At 50.0% G+C, this 16,343-nt stretch overlaps 2 protein-coding genes across 2 annotated transcripts; one reads left to right on the top strand and one right to left on the bottom strand.

Moving 5' to 3' along the window:
- Positions 1-607: 607 nt before the first annotated feature.
- On the bottom strand, positions 608-6,040 carry LOC123113246 (E3 ubiquitin protein ligase DRIP2). The gene is made up of 7 exons (XM_044534442.1): positions 5,516-6,040; positions 4,536-4,635; positions 3,018-3,345; positions 2,420-2,850; positions 2,255-2,305; positions 1,911-1,983; positions 608-1,257 (listed from the first exon to the last, which is right to left on the bottom strand). Exons 1-7 carry the CDS (start codon positions 5,895-5,897, stop codon positions 1,072-1,074), a joined length of 1,551 nt encoding a protein of 516 aa, XP_044390377.1. The 5' UTR covers positions 5,898-6,040; the 3' UTR covers positions 608-1,071.
- A 7,896-nt stretch (positions 6,041-13,936) lies between these two features.
- LOC123116936 (elongation factor 1-beta) lies at positions 13,937-15,092 on the top strand. The gene is made up of 4 exons (XM_044537801.1): positions 13,937-14,048; positions 14,351-14,478; positions 14,599-14,760; positions 14,863-15,092. Coding segments are annotated over exons 2-4 (285 nt in total). The 5' UTR covers positions 13,937-14,048; positions 14,351-14,357; the 3' UTR covers positions 14,865-15,092.
- The last annotated feature ends 1,251 nt before the right edge of the window (positions 15,093-16,343 follow it).

Here is a 16,343-nt window from a genome sequence, read left to right as displayed (position 1 = left end):
CAGACTTTTTAGGGCACGGCCCCTGGCCGCCTGCCTGGGGCCGGCCTCTTGGAGTCAATTCTCTTGGGCCGGCTTCTTGGAGTCGGTTTTTCCGTGGCCGGCTTCTTGGAGTCGGCCCTATCGTGGCGTCCTCCAAGAGAGTTTAGGGCCGGGCCGCCTTCCGGTAGCCGGCCTGTGAGATAGCCGGCCGGAGGAAGGCGGCCCCGCGTCTTGGGTGCTTCAAGGCTCGGTCAGTCCGTTGTTTTTTCTAAGGGCCAATGGGAGCCGGTTAGACTACCCGTGGTCATTTACTCCGACAGTCAGGCTGTTGATTTAGAACTTTGCGCCCCTGTCTGTTGTTTCCTGAAACCTCCATCCACGAGTACTGAGTGATCTATACGCTCTTATATTTCTTTACGGAGGGAGTACTTCGTTGCTATCAAATGCATTAAACATTGACAAAAAAATTATGGGCTTTCTTAGAAAGAAATAAAAGTAGCACATCTATATGATTCAGGATACTGCCCTAAAAAACAAATATGATTCAGGTAAAATTTGACTTTGAAACCCTTGTCTGGCCTCTCGAGATACTGTAAAGCTAGGAAGACCAACATTGTACAATCCAACATAACACCAGTACCAATTTCCCCCTACATCTTTATAACAGCATTTAATTTAGCATCCGTGCAAGTACCCAATAAAATACATGTGGTGCTACAGCAAGTCATGACACAACCAAATGGCAATTTTCAATCCACTCATAGTCATAGTCACCTCTTACAATCAGAAGCATCAATGGTTGAGACTGTTCCCTCTCTTTATATCCAATCTAAAGATCATTTTTCATCTATCTTTGGTGTATAATAAATAAGAAAAAAATATGTCATAATGGAATCGAAGAACAACAACACCTACCAACATGAATGAATACATGAATATGTCGCCGAGGGCTGGCTGTCGAGGGAGCCAGCCACATCACGAGGTTGTGTACCAACGGGGACTTCATCTTTCGACAACCTCTTCCATCGGCCCAGCAAATGGCTGGCTATGGCAGAAAAGACCCGACCTTTCGAAAGGAAATGGGTTGAATCATTACTGTGCACTCAAAGGTTCCATGGGCTTTGGCCGTCCATAATTTAGCACCATCACAAACTCTTCCGCGGGGGAGCCTACAATGGCCTGTGTTGTCAGTGCTGATCGCCCCCTCAGCCACAACTCTACTAAATTGCGCAGAGGTTGTGTAGGGTTCACTGGCTGCCCGCAGCAATTTATTTCCACCTGTAAATATGAAGATTAAGTAGTATTCATGTGAGTGAACATGACCAGTTGTGCTTACAGGGGCATGCAGAGTTCAAAAAAACTGGCCTGATATATCCTTGTGCAAAATGTTCTTGAGAGCCAGATGTTACATATATTTCTTAGGAAAAAGATATAAACAGCATGTAGGAGGAACTACATGTTCTTTTAGTAAGTAAGCACATGCCGCGAATTCAAAACTATTAGGTGGTGGGACTCTACATCCACTAACTGAGCTAGGCTTGGTTTACTATTATGAGAGTGAAAAATATAATATGCAGTGAAACTATTGCATGGTAATGTGTGATGAGCATATGAAAGCCGACAGTTTCAAAAGTTTCAAGTTTTATTATTGGTCGGCATATTTCATCAAAGCACCTAGACGGCAAACTCAAGCTATACGAATTTTACTCCCCGTTATCGATATAACATGAATTTTGATAAGTGCGCTTTACTGTTCAAATGGCAAGAAGCGAATCATATTGGAGAACAGATAGCAGAAATGAGGTAACTCTGCTATATCCAGACTAGAAAAGAAACTTATATTTCAAATCCCAGTCATTTATACAAAAAAAATCCAGCTGTGCATAAAACAGTTATTTATGCATCATATATGACACAGATGCCGCTCTTACCTCGGACTCACTCGGGAGACTGAGCTTCTGCACGAGGTACTTTTGGATAGACGAAGCAGGTATATTTGCATCTCTGGTGTAAAACAATGAGTGCATTAGCCACAGGGAACTCTCACAGGATATAGTTGAGAAATATGCAAGACAAATGCATCCTTATGGTGCTGTTTATAGAAGGTTAACGTCTGATTTCAATGTGAAGCAATCAACATGTCAAGACATGGTGAAAAAAGGTTACTGAGGTTTGTGCTTATCTATCATATATCTACTAATAACCCAGCTTATAAATTTAAACAAAACTCGTTAACCTCAGATCCACAAAAAACAGAGTATAAATACGAGCTTACTTTATTCGCAAATAGTGTGAAGGTATCTGTGGTAGAGGTGAGTCCCCTTTCCTGAAAAATATAGTGGCACAAGAAGATAAGATACAAACCTGTGCGAGTTGTTGCTTCTTCTAAATTTAAAACAAAAGTGACACTTTGACGGCGTGATGAACTGATTATGCTTACTGTTCGAGTGACGCAACCAACGAAAACCATATGCAGTTGAATCTCTTTTCGTTCTGTGTAAGTGCGCCATCAGGATCCCCATCGGCTGGAGCTCGAAGTCCGCTCCTTCTCCGCCCAGTCCCTTTAAGTTTCCTTTTTAGCGTCACTGGTGGAACTGGAGCATCTTTCTTATCATCCTCAGTTTTGGGTCTCTTCGGATGCTCTTTTGGGTTTGTTTTGATGCCATTTGTGGTACTGGGAGAACCATTAAGCTGCTCTCTTTTAACACCTGAACCTTGTAAACTTGACCTGAAGGACTTTGTCCTGTTTGCAGCTTCGACCAAACAATTTAAAGGTCTCCAGAGCTCAGCATTATCTGCCATGTCCTTACTATCATCTTCAGTATCTTTATTGCTGGAATAGTTAGATGCCTCCTCCGCATTTGACAATATCTGGAGAAAAAAGGTTCAAGTTACTGCAGAGGTGTACAGTCTTCTAGCTAATACCAATTGTTGTTTTGAGAACACGGTGCACATTCCACAGCTAACTCCAGTGCAACTATTTTCTAAAAAAAAACTAACGCAACTAGCATGAAGATGCTAATGTGTCGTTTGTTTACCTGTCTCTTTGTTTTTGGCACTTTGCCCAAATTAGCAGGCAAGCTTGAGCTATGAGCACTCTTGTCACTGTTTTCCTTTTTCACAGGATTGTCAACGGTAGGACCAAGGCTATGCAAGGAAGCAGCAGCTTTCCTGGTAACTACCTTTGTCCGCCGTCCAGTCGATCCTGTCGGTGTTAATCTAGGTGTATGGACCACTAATGAAGAGATGGATCTCTCTTTCCTTTTATTAGGAGGTGAATCAGGAGATGCAACATCTTCAACCTTAATCTTCTTTCTTTTGGAGGGGAAGATTTTGGATCTTACATCTTGCAGACTGTGGTCAGCTCTGAATACAGAAAATGTACAAATATCAGTATAAGGAATACATATATTCGAAAAAAAACATACTGTTTGGGTCTTTCTTAGAAACACCAAGTACAACGTAGGCACGCACACACACACACCACCACACACTCCCACAGCAGGTAATGCAGACTGGAGTCACATCAAGATTGACATACTGTTAGGGTCTTTGCAGAACTATTTAGGTGTATATTATGGTAATATACCAGGTCATTTTAACAGGCAAACAATGAGTATGACAAACTGACTGTTTTTGCAGGCCATGAATGAAATTGACCTCAACCAACACTTTCACAGGCTACCAGCAGTCCAATATAGTCCAGTGAGGGAGAAAATTAGAATCGAAGCACTGAAAAAGACACCGCAACAAAACAAGAAACAGAGAAAGCTCTTATTTAGTAGAGTATTATGACAAGTGGGAATCTCTATTTCAAATTACTTATCCCGAAGGGCCCAAGAGCCAATCTTTATTCAGGTTGGAAGAGGTTAAGCACAAAAATCCTAGTCTGTATAAAAGGCAACAAGTGTAGCCAATCAGAAACACAACAGCCTACCGCCGAAATAGGCCCTTATGGTTTCAAATTGCATTATCATCAGCGTAGAAACTACTCCCTCCGTTCCTAAATATAAGTCTTTCTAGAGATTTCAATAAGTGACTACATACGAAGCAAAATGAGTAAACCTACACTCTAAAATATGTCTACATACATCCGTATGTTGTTGTCCATTTGAAATGTCTAAAAAGACTTATATTTAGGAACGGAGGGAGTAGACAGCATACAACTGAAGCAAACAGTATTGGTGTATTACAGCATTCATATAAATTGCTTGGTGTGTTGCTGAGAGTTCTAAGATGTGAGGGGCCTTAAAAATCTATGTGTCCACCGGATTTACGCAGATGGTTACTAAGTTCCACCGCAGGTTACAAGATTTGCACGCTTTATTCCAGTGTGTTACCTCCTAGGCTCCTATTGTGTTCAAACTTTGCTAGCGAAAAATTGAACTGAGCTAATAAGTTCTACATGTACTACTAACTATGATAACAAAAATATCCAGAAAAGCTAACAATAAGGTGAAAACTGGCAGTACCGCGCACAGTTATATTGGCCTTAAGATGTACGTGAACAAACAAAGTGGAAATAATGGAGTACATAGTCGTGAGCACAAGCATACCTAAGCTTCTCGACTGGAGTGCAGCCAAGATCAATGTCACATACTGGGCAGGACTCTACCTCCTCGTCATTAAACTTCTTGTATATACACTTTCTACAAACTGCATCAAATGCAAAATTAGAGCTCTGAAATAACGAACAACGTAAGATAAATAAATTCAGTAACAAGTGAAGTAAATACTCATCAGTAAATAGAGGAAACATTAGCTTCGCACAACTTATATTACTACTCTGTTGTACACTGAGCTCAACAGTTAATGATACGGTCAGACACGTATCTGTAGAACATACCATGGAGTAAACAATGAAAAGTAGTATCACGGTTACCCAGGAAAGAAGAAACAACAGAAGTGCTGCAGAAGCAACTCCGAGATCGTAACAGTGATAACTTCCATGCTGAGTAGGCGTCAGTTATTTCTAGTTAGCCCCAGAATAGGCAGAGGCGTAATGAAACAGAGAGTGGACATGGACGAATGGTAGTAGAAGCATTTCAAGAGTCGACAATAAATAATGGACTAAGACGTAACCAAATCTTGGTCATGAATGAGGCATCATGGCAAGCACTCGAACTGGATGAAGCAGCAGCAGCGATCCAGGGCGCGGCAGGTTCAAGATTGACATGGCATCATCCATGCAGATCGATGACCGACAAACGGAAGCAGAGGCCACGCACGTAAAACAGAGCGAGCGAGCGACGACGACGACTCCTCATGCGACGTGAGGTGGGAGCCAGGCCCGGCAAGCTGTAGTAAATTAAGCGAAATCCCAGCGCGGGCGACCGGCGAGGCGTCAGCGCGCTGGAGCGGACGGGCGCCCACGTCCAGGGGCCACGGCGGCGGCGGCGGGGCCGAATCCCACGTCCTGGATGCGCCGTACGTGGTGGCCAGATCAGGGACGTCGGGGAGAAGTAGCGTGCGTGCCGAATCGTGGCGCGGCGGAGGCAGAGGAGGGAGGGAAGGGGAGGAGAATTTGGTGGCTCACATGTGTGGAGGCACTCGGAGACGGTGGTGGCGTCGCGGAGGAGGCGGTTGCAGAGCGGGCACGTCATGCAGCGCGCGAGCAGCTCCCGCTTCACCATGACCAGCCCCCTGGGCGCGCCGGGCCGCCTCCCTCGCTTCCGCCCCCTGCCCCTCCTCTCCTCCTCCTGCTCCTCCCCATCCTTGACCCCCGCCTCCCGTCCCTTGACCTCCTCGTCCTGGTCCACCGCCTCCTCCACCTCCTCGGCAGGCGCGTCCTTGGCCTCCTCCGCATCCGGGTTGGGTTCGGGCGCCGCCTGCTCCTCCTCCGTAGGCATGGGGTCCGGCGGGGGCGGCGGGCTGCCCTCCTGGCGCGGGCGCGACGCGGGGTCCGGGTCTGGCTGCATGGCTAGCGGCGCATGGGTCGTCGATGGTCAGGGTCGTTGCGGGATGGTGGAAGGGAGAGGGAGGGGAGGAGAGATCGAGGGGGGTGAGGAAGGGAGGGAGGCGGAGAAAGGATGCGTGGTGCGGTGCGAGGCTGAGAGCGACCAAGACAAGCAAAAGAGAGAAAAGGGAAAAGAAAAAAAGCGGGCGAGCCGCGACGCGAGGGCGAGCTGGCGGTTCGTTAACGTGTCGTCCCAGCTGGGCTGCCCCTGGCCGCGTCGTCTATCTCTCCTCTGATAAGTCTGATTGTTCCGTCTTGCTGCTGAAGATTGGTGATCTGTGCCTTTTGCGCGGCCGATGAGGATGCGGATGCGATCTCGGTTGGTCTCTTTACGTACTGTATGTAGTACGTGCAGAAAACAATGGGCAGTAGCGTGTTTTCTTTTCCGGAGAGGATAAAGAACAACATGCATGTTTTCCACACGTGATAATCAGAGCTCTTTTTGGTCAGAGAATGGAGATGGGTTTGCTTGGCTGGGTTTGGTGTTAATCACGCATGGCCTGGCCCACTGGGCACTGGTAGCACCCCGCATGTTCGGGCTGCATGTTCGCTGCTTACTTTAAGCCGGCTCTTAACTAACCCTGCGCCTTGCATACGGCCGTTCACTGCCTGTGCCAGATCGGGCAAAGAACCCTCGCTCCGCTAGTATCTATCCCTGGCTGTGGCTGTGGCTGTGGCTGTGGCTGACGCCGTTCCGTTGCAAAACGTACCCGCCTGCGCCTGTACATCATATGGTCCGGCGGTGCCAGGCGCATTGTGCTCTGCTATTCCTGAGAACCTGCTAGTGCTGAATGCTGATCGCCGAGAGAGAGAGGGCGACGGCGAGGGACGAAAAATCGGGACGTGCAATCTTATCAACAAAGCGTGAGGCGAACCTGCCACCCGGGTGGAACTGAACACGCGTGTTGTACGAATGCTGCCGGCCATGTACAGACTACAGTGTACACTCGGTCGTGCTTCTGCTTTGTGTGTGTGTGTGTGTGTTTTTCTAGAGACGACGGGCGGCGCGCGGTGCCGGGCCCATGGGTTTGGGTCGCGTCGCGCGCACAGATAGAGATAGGCACTGGCACTGGCGGGCTGGTGTTTGTTTCCTGCGAGGTCGCACGAGTGGACGGCTCTCCGGTCTTGCACCCGTGCGGTTTGGATGCGTGGGATGGGCTGGGACGGGACGGCGATTCGCGATGTGACCTGCATTCTTGTGCGCCCAAACCAGGGGAGAAATGATTGAAAATAATAAAGGAGAAAACAACGAATGTCTCAGCTCGAAAATATGAGCTACGTGTCCTGGCTCGTAAGAGCATCTCCAACAGCCGCGATAAACAAGCGCCGCGTCGCAAATTTGGTCATTTTAGCGCGCGCAACCCAGCGGGTGGCTCCAGCGAGCGCGCAATAACCGCGTGCGCGGTATAAAGAGTTGGGCGCGCGGTCGGATTCGCTATCTCGCGCGGTGTATTTTGGACGCCCGCTTCCGCGCGCGGCACACTCGAGCGCTCGCGCCGCACTCTCTCCTCTCCGCCTCCTACGCCCCGTGCGCGCCGGCGCCGGCGAACTGCACCCATGGACGCACGCGTCGGCGCCCCGCTCACCCCATCCTATAGTCACGACCCCTCCACAGCTGCTGCTGCCGCCGCCGCCGCAAACCCTAGCGCGGGGGGCGTTGGCCTCGCCTCCGTCGGAGCTCCTCCGTCCATCGGCCTCGCGCGCGGCCTCTTCATGCCGCCGCGGATGACCTCGACGGCGGGTGGCGTCGCGCCGGTGCCGGCCCGAGCCGCCGCCCCCTCCTCGAAGCCCCCCAATGCGGCGCGGCCAAAGAAGGGCAAGACATCGGTGAAGAAGAACAAGGCGGCGGACGGCTCCGGCACCTCGAAGGCGATGAGGAAGAAGCTTGCAGGGCGTGCGACGGGCGCGGCGGCTACCGAAGCACCGGCGAGCTCACTCGTTGAGCCGGCGGCCGACGCGCACAACATTTCGACGAAATGCCCCCAAGGTAGAAATTATTTCCAACTTTTCTTTTCTTGTTATTTTTTCAATGCATTCATATAGATAGCTTATTTGCATTGTTCAAAAAACTTTGTAGTCTCAACGATGATGCATACATGTCAATTATGGGTGTTGGATCCAACAATTCGCATTGGTCTCAAACCAATGACATGCATTTCGAAGACCATGAGTTCGGGGTGGACGATGAGGATGAGGGCATTGTCGACGCGCCGAAAGGAAGAGCGGGCAATTACACCAACGCCGATGACATCTTACTATGCAATACTTGGTTGCAAGTGTCGAGGGATCCATCCGTTGGAGGTGATCAAAGTAGAGATGCTTATTGGGGGCGGATGAAAGAACACTTTGATGTTCACAACGTGAGTGAGATCACTTCGGTCCCGATGGTCGACAATCAACTCGGATTGTCAAAAGTGAGTGGGCGCACAAAAGGCGGTTGACAAGTTGAACCCAAGTGGCACAAATGAGGACGATAGAGTAAGTGGCATTTCATACATGTTCATCATACTTGTTGTTGGTGTTCGAAGTGCTAACTTGCTTTGTTTTCATGTAGTACAACATTGCACAAAACTTGTTCAAAGAAGAGGAGAGTAAAACCAAGAAGGGGAAGATCAAGAAAGGAAGGGTCTTTACCTTGCCTCATTGCTATAAATTATTGAAGGATGATGAGAAATGGAAGAAGCATGAAGATTTGGATGATTTGCATTTGAGCAACAAACGCAAGCGAACAATTGAGTTGAATGATGATGATGAGGAGGATGATGCATCAAGTGATGACGGCAAGAGAAGCCCCACACCCAACTCGGTTTCATACTCGAAGCCAAAACGACTGGATGGGTGCAAGAAAGACAAAACCGAAAAGAAAAAGAGGAAAGGAGATGTTGAGCTCAAAAATGCTATGGAAGCTATTGTGAAGGCAAGAAAAAAAGCCAACGACGTGAGGAAAATGGCATGGAACCAAGATGCGCGGCCGAGGAGAGGAGGTTGGCGGCCGAGGAGAGGAGGGTGGCGACCGAGGAGAGGAAGGTGGCTTTGGAGGAGAGGAACGTGAGCAATAAGGAGCGAACTAGATTGTTGAAATGGGAGAAGCACTTGTTCTTCTTGGACACATCTAACCTCAATGAGGCGCAAAAGGAGTATGCCAATCTTGCCCGTGAAGAAGTCTTGATCCAAAAAAGAGCCATGATTCGTGCAATGGGTGGCGGTGGCCTTGGCGCCATGGGTGGCATGGGTGGCTTCGGAGGTACCATGGGCGGTTTAGGTGCCATGGGAGGTATGGGTGGCTTTGGAGCACCCCCCGACGCTATGGCCGCCATGGGAGGCATGAGTTTTGCTTCTCTCATGGGAGGCATGGGTGCACCTCCGGCCGCCATGGGCGGAATGTCTTTCGATGTGCCTCCTCACACACATTTCCATGAAGATGCCGTTGAAAATCTTACCAACACCGTCGGAGCTTCACGTGATGCGGTGCGCAATGAGGAGAGGGAGGAAGATTCATCTTCGGAGGCGGAAGAATCGTCTTCCGAAGATGAGGACGAAGACGAGGAAGAGGATTGATGTGTCTTTCGTTTGTGTCTTGAACTTGGTTTGCATTTTGAACTTGCTTGGATGAACTTGTGGGCATGATTTTGAACTTGTGGGCATGAACTTTTATTCATCAACTTGTTTGTGTGAAATTTTATATGTCATGTTCATTGCATTTTGAATGTTTTAAATTCATTTTGTGTCCAAAATGCCATATATGCAATGCCCCGGCGAGTCACGTGCGCTGCATTTTAGCGCGGTAGTTGGAGCCAGCGCTGGCGGCCGCGCAAAACCAGCCGAACGGCGCGTGACAAACTAGTTTTTAGCGCGTGGCGCGAAGCGCGGCTGTTGGAGATGCTCTAAGAGCATCTATCAAATCCGGCCCTAAAACGCCACGGACACGCTACTGACCGGACAATCGTTAATTTATGTCATCCACATCTGTGTAGCAAAGAGAGCCTTGGCTCAGTGGTCGGGCATGCGGTTGTGTAGCCTAATGACCTGAATTCAATTCTTAGAATTGACAGATGATGCACGGAGTTTTCTTACTCATACTAACATACTAAAATGGCCGTATGCATCTCTGGTTGGTGGCTTCAAACTTACATTTGTATTTTTTTGTAAGGTCTTTTATATTCATACTAAGCATGCAAAGTAAATAAAAGTACGTAGATCATCACGCCGACTATGAAACGGGATATAGATATGCGCATTCCGATCACCAAAAGATCACCAACGAATCACGAAAATAGGTTCACATAATCTATATACACGACGGGCAGGTTCTAGCTAGAGTACTAAAAAAACTAGAAATTAATGACAGACACGGCGGAGATTCATCACTTCCTCGCCGGGCCTTTGCCCTTCTGATCGCTGGCGTAGCTGTAGGCTTTCGCAGCAGGTGGATAGTCCGAGTCGTTGGAGTCAGAGCCGTGTACGTCGTCGTCGCCCGGGGAGGAACCAGAGATGAAGGCCGACGTAACTGTAGGCATTCGCGGCAAGTGCATCATCCGAGTCGTTGGAGTCAAAGCTGTGTTCGTCGTTGTCGCCCGAGGAGGAACCAGAGATGTAGGCCGGCGTAACTGTAGGCGTTCGCGGCAGGTGGATCGTCCGAGTCGTCGGAGTCAAAGCCATGTTCGTCTTCGTCGCCCGAGGAGGAACCAGAGATGTAGGCTGGCATAATTGTAGGCGTTCGCAGCAGGTGGATCGTCCGAGTCGTCGAAGTCAGAGACATGTTCATCGTCGTCGTCGTCCGAGAAGGAACCAGAGATGAAGATGAGCCCCTTCATCCGACGGATAGCCCAATGACATCCTGGACTAGGGGGTGCCAATCTAGTTGGTCCGTAGACTATGGGCCGCCCACCGATCTTATAAAGAATGACACTTTTTTTAGGAGAATCATAAGGAAAGACTCTGGAAGCCTAAACCCTGGCATGGTTAAGAAGGATTCTGATTGTTCCTCCTTGTCTGTCCTGCTGCTGAAGATTGGTGATTTGTGCTTTTTGTAGCGGCGATGCGGGTGCGAACTCGGTTGGTCTCTTTAGGTACTACTCGCTCCGTAAATTAATATAAGAGCGTTTAGAATACTAAAATAGTGGTCTAAACGCTCTTATATTAGTTTACAGAGGAAGTACCTGCAAAAAAACAATGGGCAGTAGCGTGTTTTCTTTTCCGGAAAGGATAAACAACAGCATGCATGTTTTCCACACGTGACTAGTGTTCTCTGTTCTCGATCTGTAGAATTGAGATGGTTTGATTGGCTGGGTTTGGAATTAATCACGCGTAGCCTAGCCTGGCCTGGCCTGGCCCACTGAAAGCAAGTATAATAGAGCTGAGTCAGCGGGCTATAAAGAATAAACTAATATATTTGTGCTTAGTTGGAGGAAAGAGAAGAGGAGAGAGAAGATAAGCGGGCTCTTCGTGAAGAGCCAGCTCTAGCACGTGCTCCTAGGCACTTTGTGAGAATGAAAGGTGGGCCACATAATAAAAAAGTAGTACACTCTTTTGATCTATTATTGTACATGTTGACTATAAAATGGGCTGTAGATGACATGGCACTGGCTTATAGCCAGCTGGCTATACTATTAATCATGCTCTGATAGTAGTACCCGGCATGTTCGGGCTGCATGTTGCTGTGCTTACTTTAGCCATGAGCCTTAAATACAGCCTACTAGAGTGACCTGGGTTCTTAGTTTTTTTTTTTTTTTTTGCTCACGATAAGAATGGGTCGCATCCCTGGCGCTGGCGCAGTTCCGTTGCAGAAAGTCCATGCCTGTAAGACCATATGGGCAGGCGGTGCCAGCCTGCCGGGCGCATTATGCCCTGCTATTCTGAGAACCTACCGCGGATCACCGAGAGTGAGGCCAACTCCACTGCGTGACCTCAAACGGACGTGCGCTTTGTCCGGATTCTGTCCGTTTGGGGAGGGATTTGCGATCGTGTCTGGGCGTGTCCTAAGATGCGGTGGCCGTGCGTCCAGCGCGCGGCCGCATCCATTTGCCCCATCCTGTCCGCGTATATTTCTTTGCAAGTCCTTAAACTTTTTTTATCATTTATTTTTGGTACATGACAATACATCATCACATTTTGACTAGTAAAGCAAGGCCAAAGAAAATAAGAACCACAAGAATACATTTGAGAAGATACCCAACTTCCATAACTGCTCCCTTGAGTTGGGTTAGCGCCTTCTCGATGCACTCATTGTTGATCTGTGGAGGAGGCACGACGTTGCCTCCTCCTTTCTTCTTCAAGCCAGAAGTCGACGTTGCTTTCTCACACGTAGTATCGTGCCTTGTTGCTTCTTCACACGTAGTATCGTGCCTAGACTCTAATCTAGCAACAAGTGCACTTGTCTCATCTAAAGCCTCTAGGCTAGCTAAAAGTGCACGAACATGCACTACATTTCGCTCTATCAACATATCGATGTACTCTTCTTCCGAATACCAAAACTTGCATCCGTTCTACACAATAAAACTTAAAGTTAGCACCACTAGTCTAATTCAAGAGCACAAACCGAAGCTAAAAGAGCACATACCCCATCGTTTAAGCACTTGATGAACACCCATCTGGGATGCTCCGGCGTTGTAGACTCGCGGCGCACGACCACCCTTGGGCAGTGGTCGCACTTGATGAGGGGCAACGGTGCGCCAACGAGCTTTTGGGCAAGCACCGAGCTCGGTCGACCGCCATTCGCGTATCTGCCGGCGGACCACCGACGGTGCAGATCCGAGCGGCTAGAGGACGAGCCACTGCCTGCATGTGACCTTGCGGCCATGCCAGGGCCTTCCGGTAAGGTGCCCGACCAGTCCATGGCGCGGCCCGGCCTCCCACAGCCGGGCGAGCTCAAGACCGACCGGATCCGCCCCAAATCCGGGCGGCGGGTGCGCAAACAAGGTGGCTGTGCTTGGGTAGCTCGGCGGCGACGAGAGGAAGGGGCTGGGCAAGCGCGCGTCCGAATTGCACGACTGCAATGGCAGCGGGCGGCCGCCGACGGCGAGGGGGGAGAGGGAAAGAGTGAGGAAGAGTGGAGTGGATGCGGCCGGAGGGAGGGAGGGGGGCGGATAGAAAAAGGCCCGTCCTGTGCCACCGATGGGCGGGCCAGGGGAGGACAAGCGCAGACGACCCGCGCGTCCGCGTGGTGTCCGTTTCACCCCAAAAACGATGCAAACTTGGGCTGCGGATGGGTCGAAAGCGGACACAAAACGGACAAAAATCCGTTTGCGCCCACGCGTTGGGCCGTCTCGTTTGTCTTTTTTACTTCAAACGGACGGGGGCGGACAGGATAGAGTCGCGCGGTGGAGTTGGCCTGATTGTGAGAGAGAGAGGGCGACGGGGAGTCGGGGAGGGACGAGAAATCGTGCAATCTTATCACGAAGAGAAAGCGTGAGGTGAACCCAACCTGCTGCCCCCACCCCGGGTGGAACGGAACACGCGTGTCGTATGCTGCCGGCCATATATGTGGCGACGATGAGCAGAGCAGGAAGCGGAGGAGGAGGCTGCCCCGGGGGCCATGGGCTCGGGCCGCGCCGGCGTCGCGCGCGTAGACAGTCACAGGCTGATGTTTGTTTCCTGGGAGGTCGCATGATCCGCACCCGTGCGGTTCAGGCGCATGGGATGGGACGTCGATTCGCGACGTGACCTGCATTCTTGTGCGGCCAAAAGCAGGAGAGAAGTGCGGCGGAAAAAAAAAACTACCGTCTCGCTCGCAAAACGGAACACGCGTGTCGTATGCTGCCGGCCATATAGCACGTATGAAGTTTTTTCTTCTGGAATAGCTTTTTGTGTGTGTGTGGAATAGCTTACCGCCTTCCATCAACCTCGAAGCGGCTGTACGCGCCGTGGATCGAATGTCCACGAGGCGGGTCCTGTCCGGATTCGACTTAGACACGCCCGATCGTGGCACGCACGGAGCCCTCCCGAGCCGTGACGCCGTCGGCCTTCTCGGCTGCATGCCTATTTAATTTGGCGGGGGCTCACCACGTACGCCAAACGCTCCAAACCCTAGCCGCCCCCTCTCCGGAACCGAGCTCGGTCGCGGCAACCGTACGTCGCCTTCGTCGTAGCCGGTCGGTTTGCGGCGCCTCCACCGGTGAGTCTCCGCTCGCCTCCCCTATAGTCTTCCATCCGTCGTAGCGTTTGATTTGCGTCACGTCGCCTTTACCTCGTCGACACCAAGTCCACCATCAAACCGCCGCCATCGCCTGCACACGTGTTTTCGGAGATAAACAATGAAACATGTCTCAATGCTGGGTCAAATCTTTTTTTTTTTGTAGTAATAAGATCAGAAGCTCTTTTTTCATGGCGCCGTTATAGTTTACTTAATTTTCTTTTTTGAAAAAAAAACACTTAATTTTCTGACACTTGTGTAACCCTACTTACTATTTACAACAGAGAATCGATGGCGGGCGCAAAGTCGTCGGTTCTGCTCGACGTGAAGCCGTGGGACGACGAGACCGACATGGCCAAGCTCGAGGAAGCCGTACGAGGCGTCGCCATGGAAGGGCTGACATGGGGTGCATGTATGTCTGGTTTCCTTGCTGCTAGCTCTGAATTACGCGGCTGTCTATCCACTCGTGAAATTAAATCAAGCACTTAATTTAGGGCGCTTATCTGGATTGCGTGCCACCTTGTTGTCGCAGCCAAGCTTGTTCCGGTTGGGTACGGGATGAGCAAGATGCAGATCATGCTGACGATCGTCGACGATCTCGTGTCCGTCGACGACCTCATCGAGGACCATCTCTGCGCCGAGCCCGTCGACGAGTTCGTGCAGAGCTGCGACATTGCCAGCTTCAACAAAATATGTACGTGCCCTGATCTGCTCATTCAGAAGATTAATTTTACCTGCATCTTTGATAGATTTTTGCAGTGCTTTCGCTTCGACTAAACCTGTCCTATTGTTGCAGGAAATAACTCGTCGCATTCGAAGAAGCAGTTGATTTCGCAGCACAAAATTTCTAGTAGCTAGTTGGTTTTCTCGTTACCGAGTTGTTCTTAGTTAGAGTACTTTGATACTGTATTGTCAGTCGTCACGTGCGCAACTACATGTCCATCCTTGTATTTGATGTTTCGAGGAAGCCCTCTGTGGAAGGCTGTTTTTTTTCTTATATGAAAAGTATTTAATGTGAATGGTCAACTCGTTCCTGAGCACGACGAGAAAATACAGCATGCCATTGTCAAACATACGAATCCTCGCCTGCGAGATGGCTTGACGAGAGTCAGATGAGAGATGCTACACTCACGGTCTGTTTACGGGGGATTAACGGAGTGGTTAGCAGTGATTGGCTGAGATTTTGTTTGTTATTGAAGAGAAAACCGTTCCAGCTGTTCCTGAATAGCTTCTTTCAAAAGGATTTTCGCTTGCTCGGTGAATGTCTTGCTAGAAGATATAATTTCTCGAAATTGAGGTTTAGTATCTTTTAGTTTTAGATGTTTACGTAACTCATCCAGAAATTTATTTACCTGTTCAATTTCTAACGAATTAAGATATCCTCGGGGTGGGGTCCGTAAGGGTCCGTTGTTTCCCTCCGTGCGTGTAGTATTATCGGAGTCAAATAATCAGCATCGAACTGCCAAAGGTCACCAGCGCACACTAGCACGTTCGGGTTGTTTTTGTTGGGGAACGTTGCAGAAAATTAAAAAAAATTCTACGGTTTCACCAAGATCCATCTATGAGTTCATCTAAGCAACGAGTCATGGGAGAGAGATTGCATCTACATACCACTTGTAGATTGCGTGCGGAAGCGTTCGAGAGAACGGTGATGATGGAGTCGTACTCGCCGTGATTCAGATCACCGATGACCAAGTGCTGAACGGACAGCACCTCCGCGTTCAACACACGTATGGTACGGACGACGTCTCCTCCTTCTTCATCCAGCAAGGGGGAAGGAGAGGTTGAGGAAGAAGGCTCCAGCAGCAGCACGACAGCGTGATGATGGTGGAGAGGCAGTACTCCGACAGGGCTTCGCCAAGCGCACAACGGAGAAGGAGAGGTGTTGGGGAGGGGAGGGGCTGCGCCTTGGATCAGGTGTTCAGCCCTCCCCTCGCCCCTCTATTTATAGGGGAAGGGGGAAGGGGGGCGGCCCCCTCTAGATGAGATCTAGAGGGGGGGCGGCGGCCAGGGAGGGGGCTTGCCCCCCAAGCAAAGGGGGTGCGCCCCCCTTAGGGTTCCCCCCCAAACCTAGGCGCATGGGCCGAAGGGGGGGGGCGCCCAGCCCTCCAGGGGCTGGTTCCCTGCCCCATGCGGCCCATGTGGCCCACGAAGAGGGATGGCCCCTCCCGGTGGACCCCCGGAACCCCTTCGGTGGCCCCGGTACAATACCGATATGCCCCCGAAACTTTCCGGTGTCCGCATGACAACTTCCCATATATAAATCTTTACCTCCGG

Source organism: Triticum aestivum, chromosome 5B (genome assembly GCF_018294505.1).
Source record: "Triticum aestivum cultivar Chinese Spring chromosome 5B, IWGSC CS RefSeq v2.1, whole genome shotgun sequence".
NCBI lineage: Eukaryota > Viridiplantae > Streptophyta > Magnoliopsida > Poales > Poaceae > Triticum > Triticum aestivum.
The sequence above is the reverse complement of the archived record's forward strand: the minus strand, read 5'-3'. Positions and strand labels throughout refer to the sequence as shown.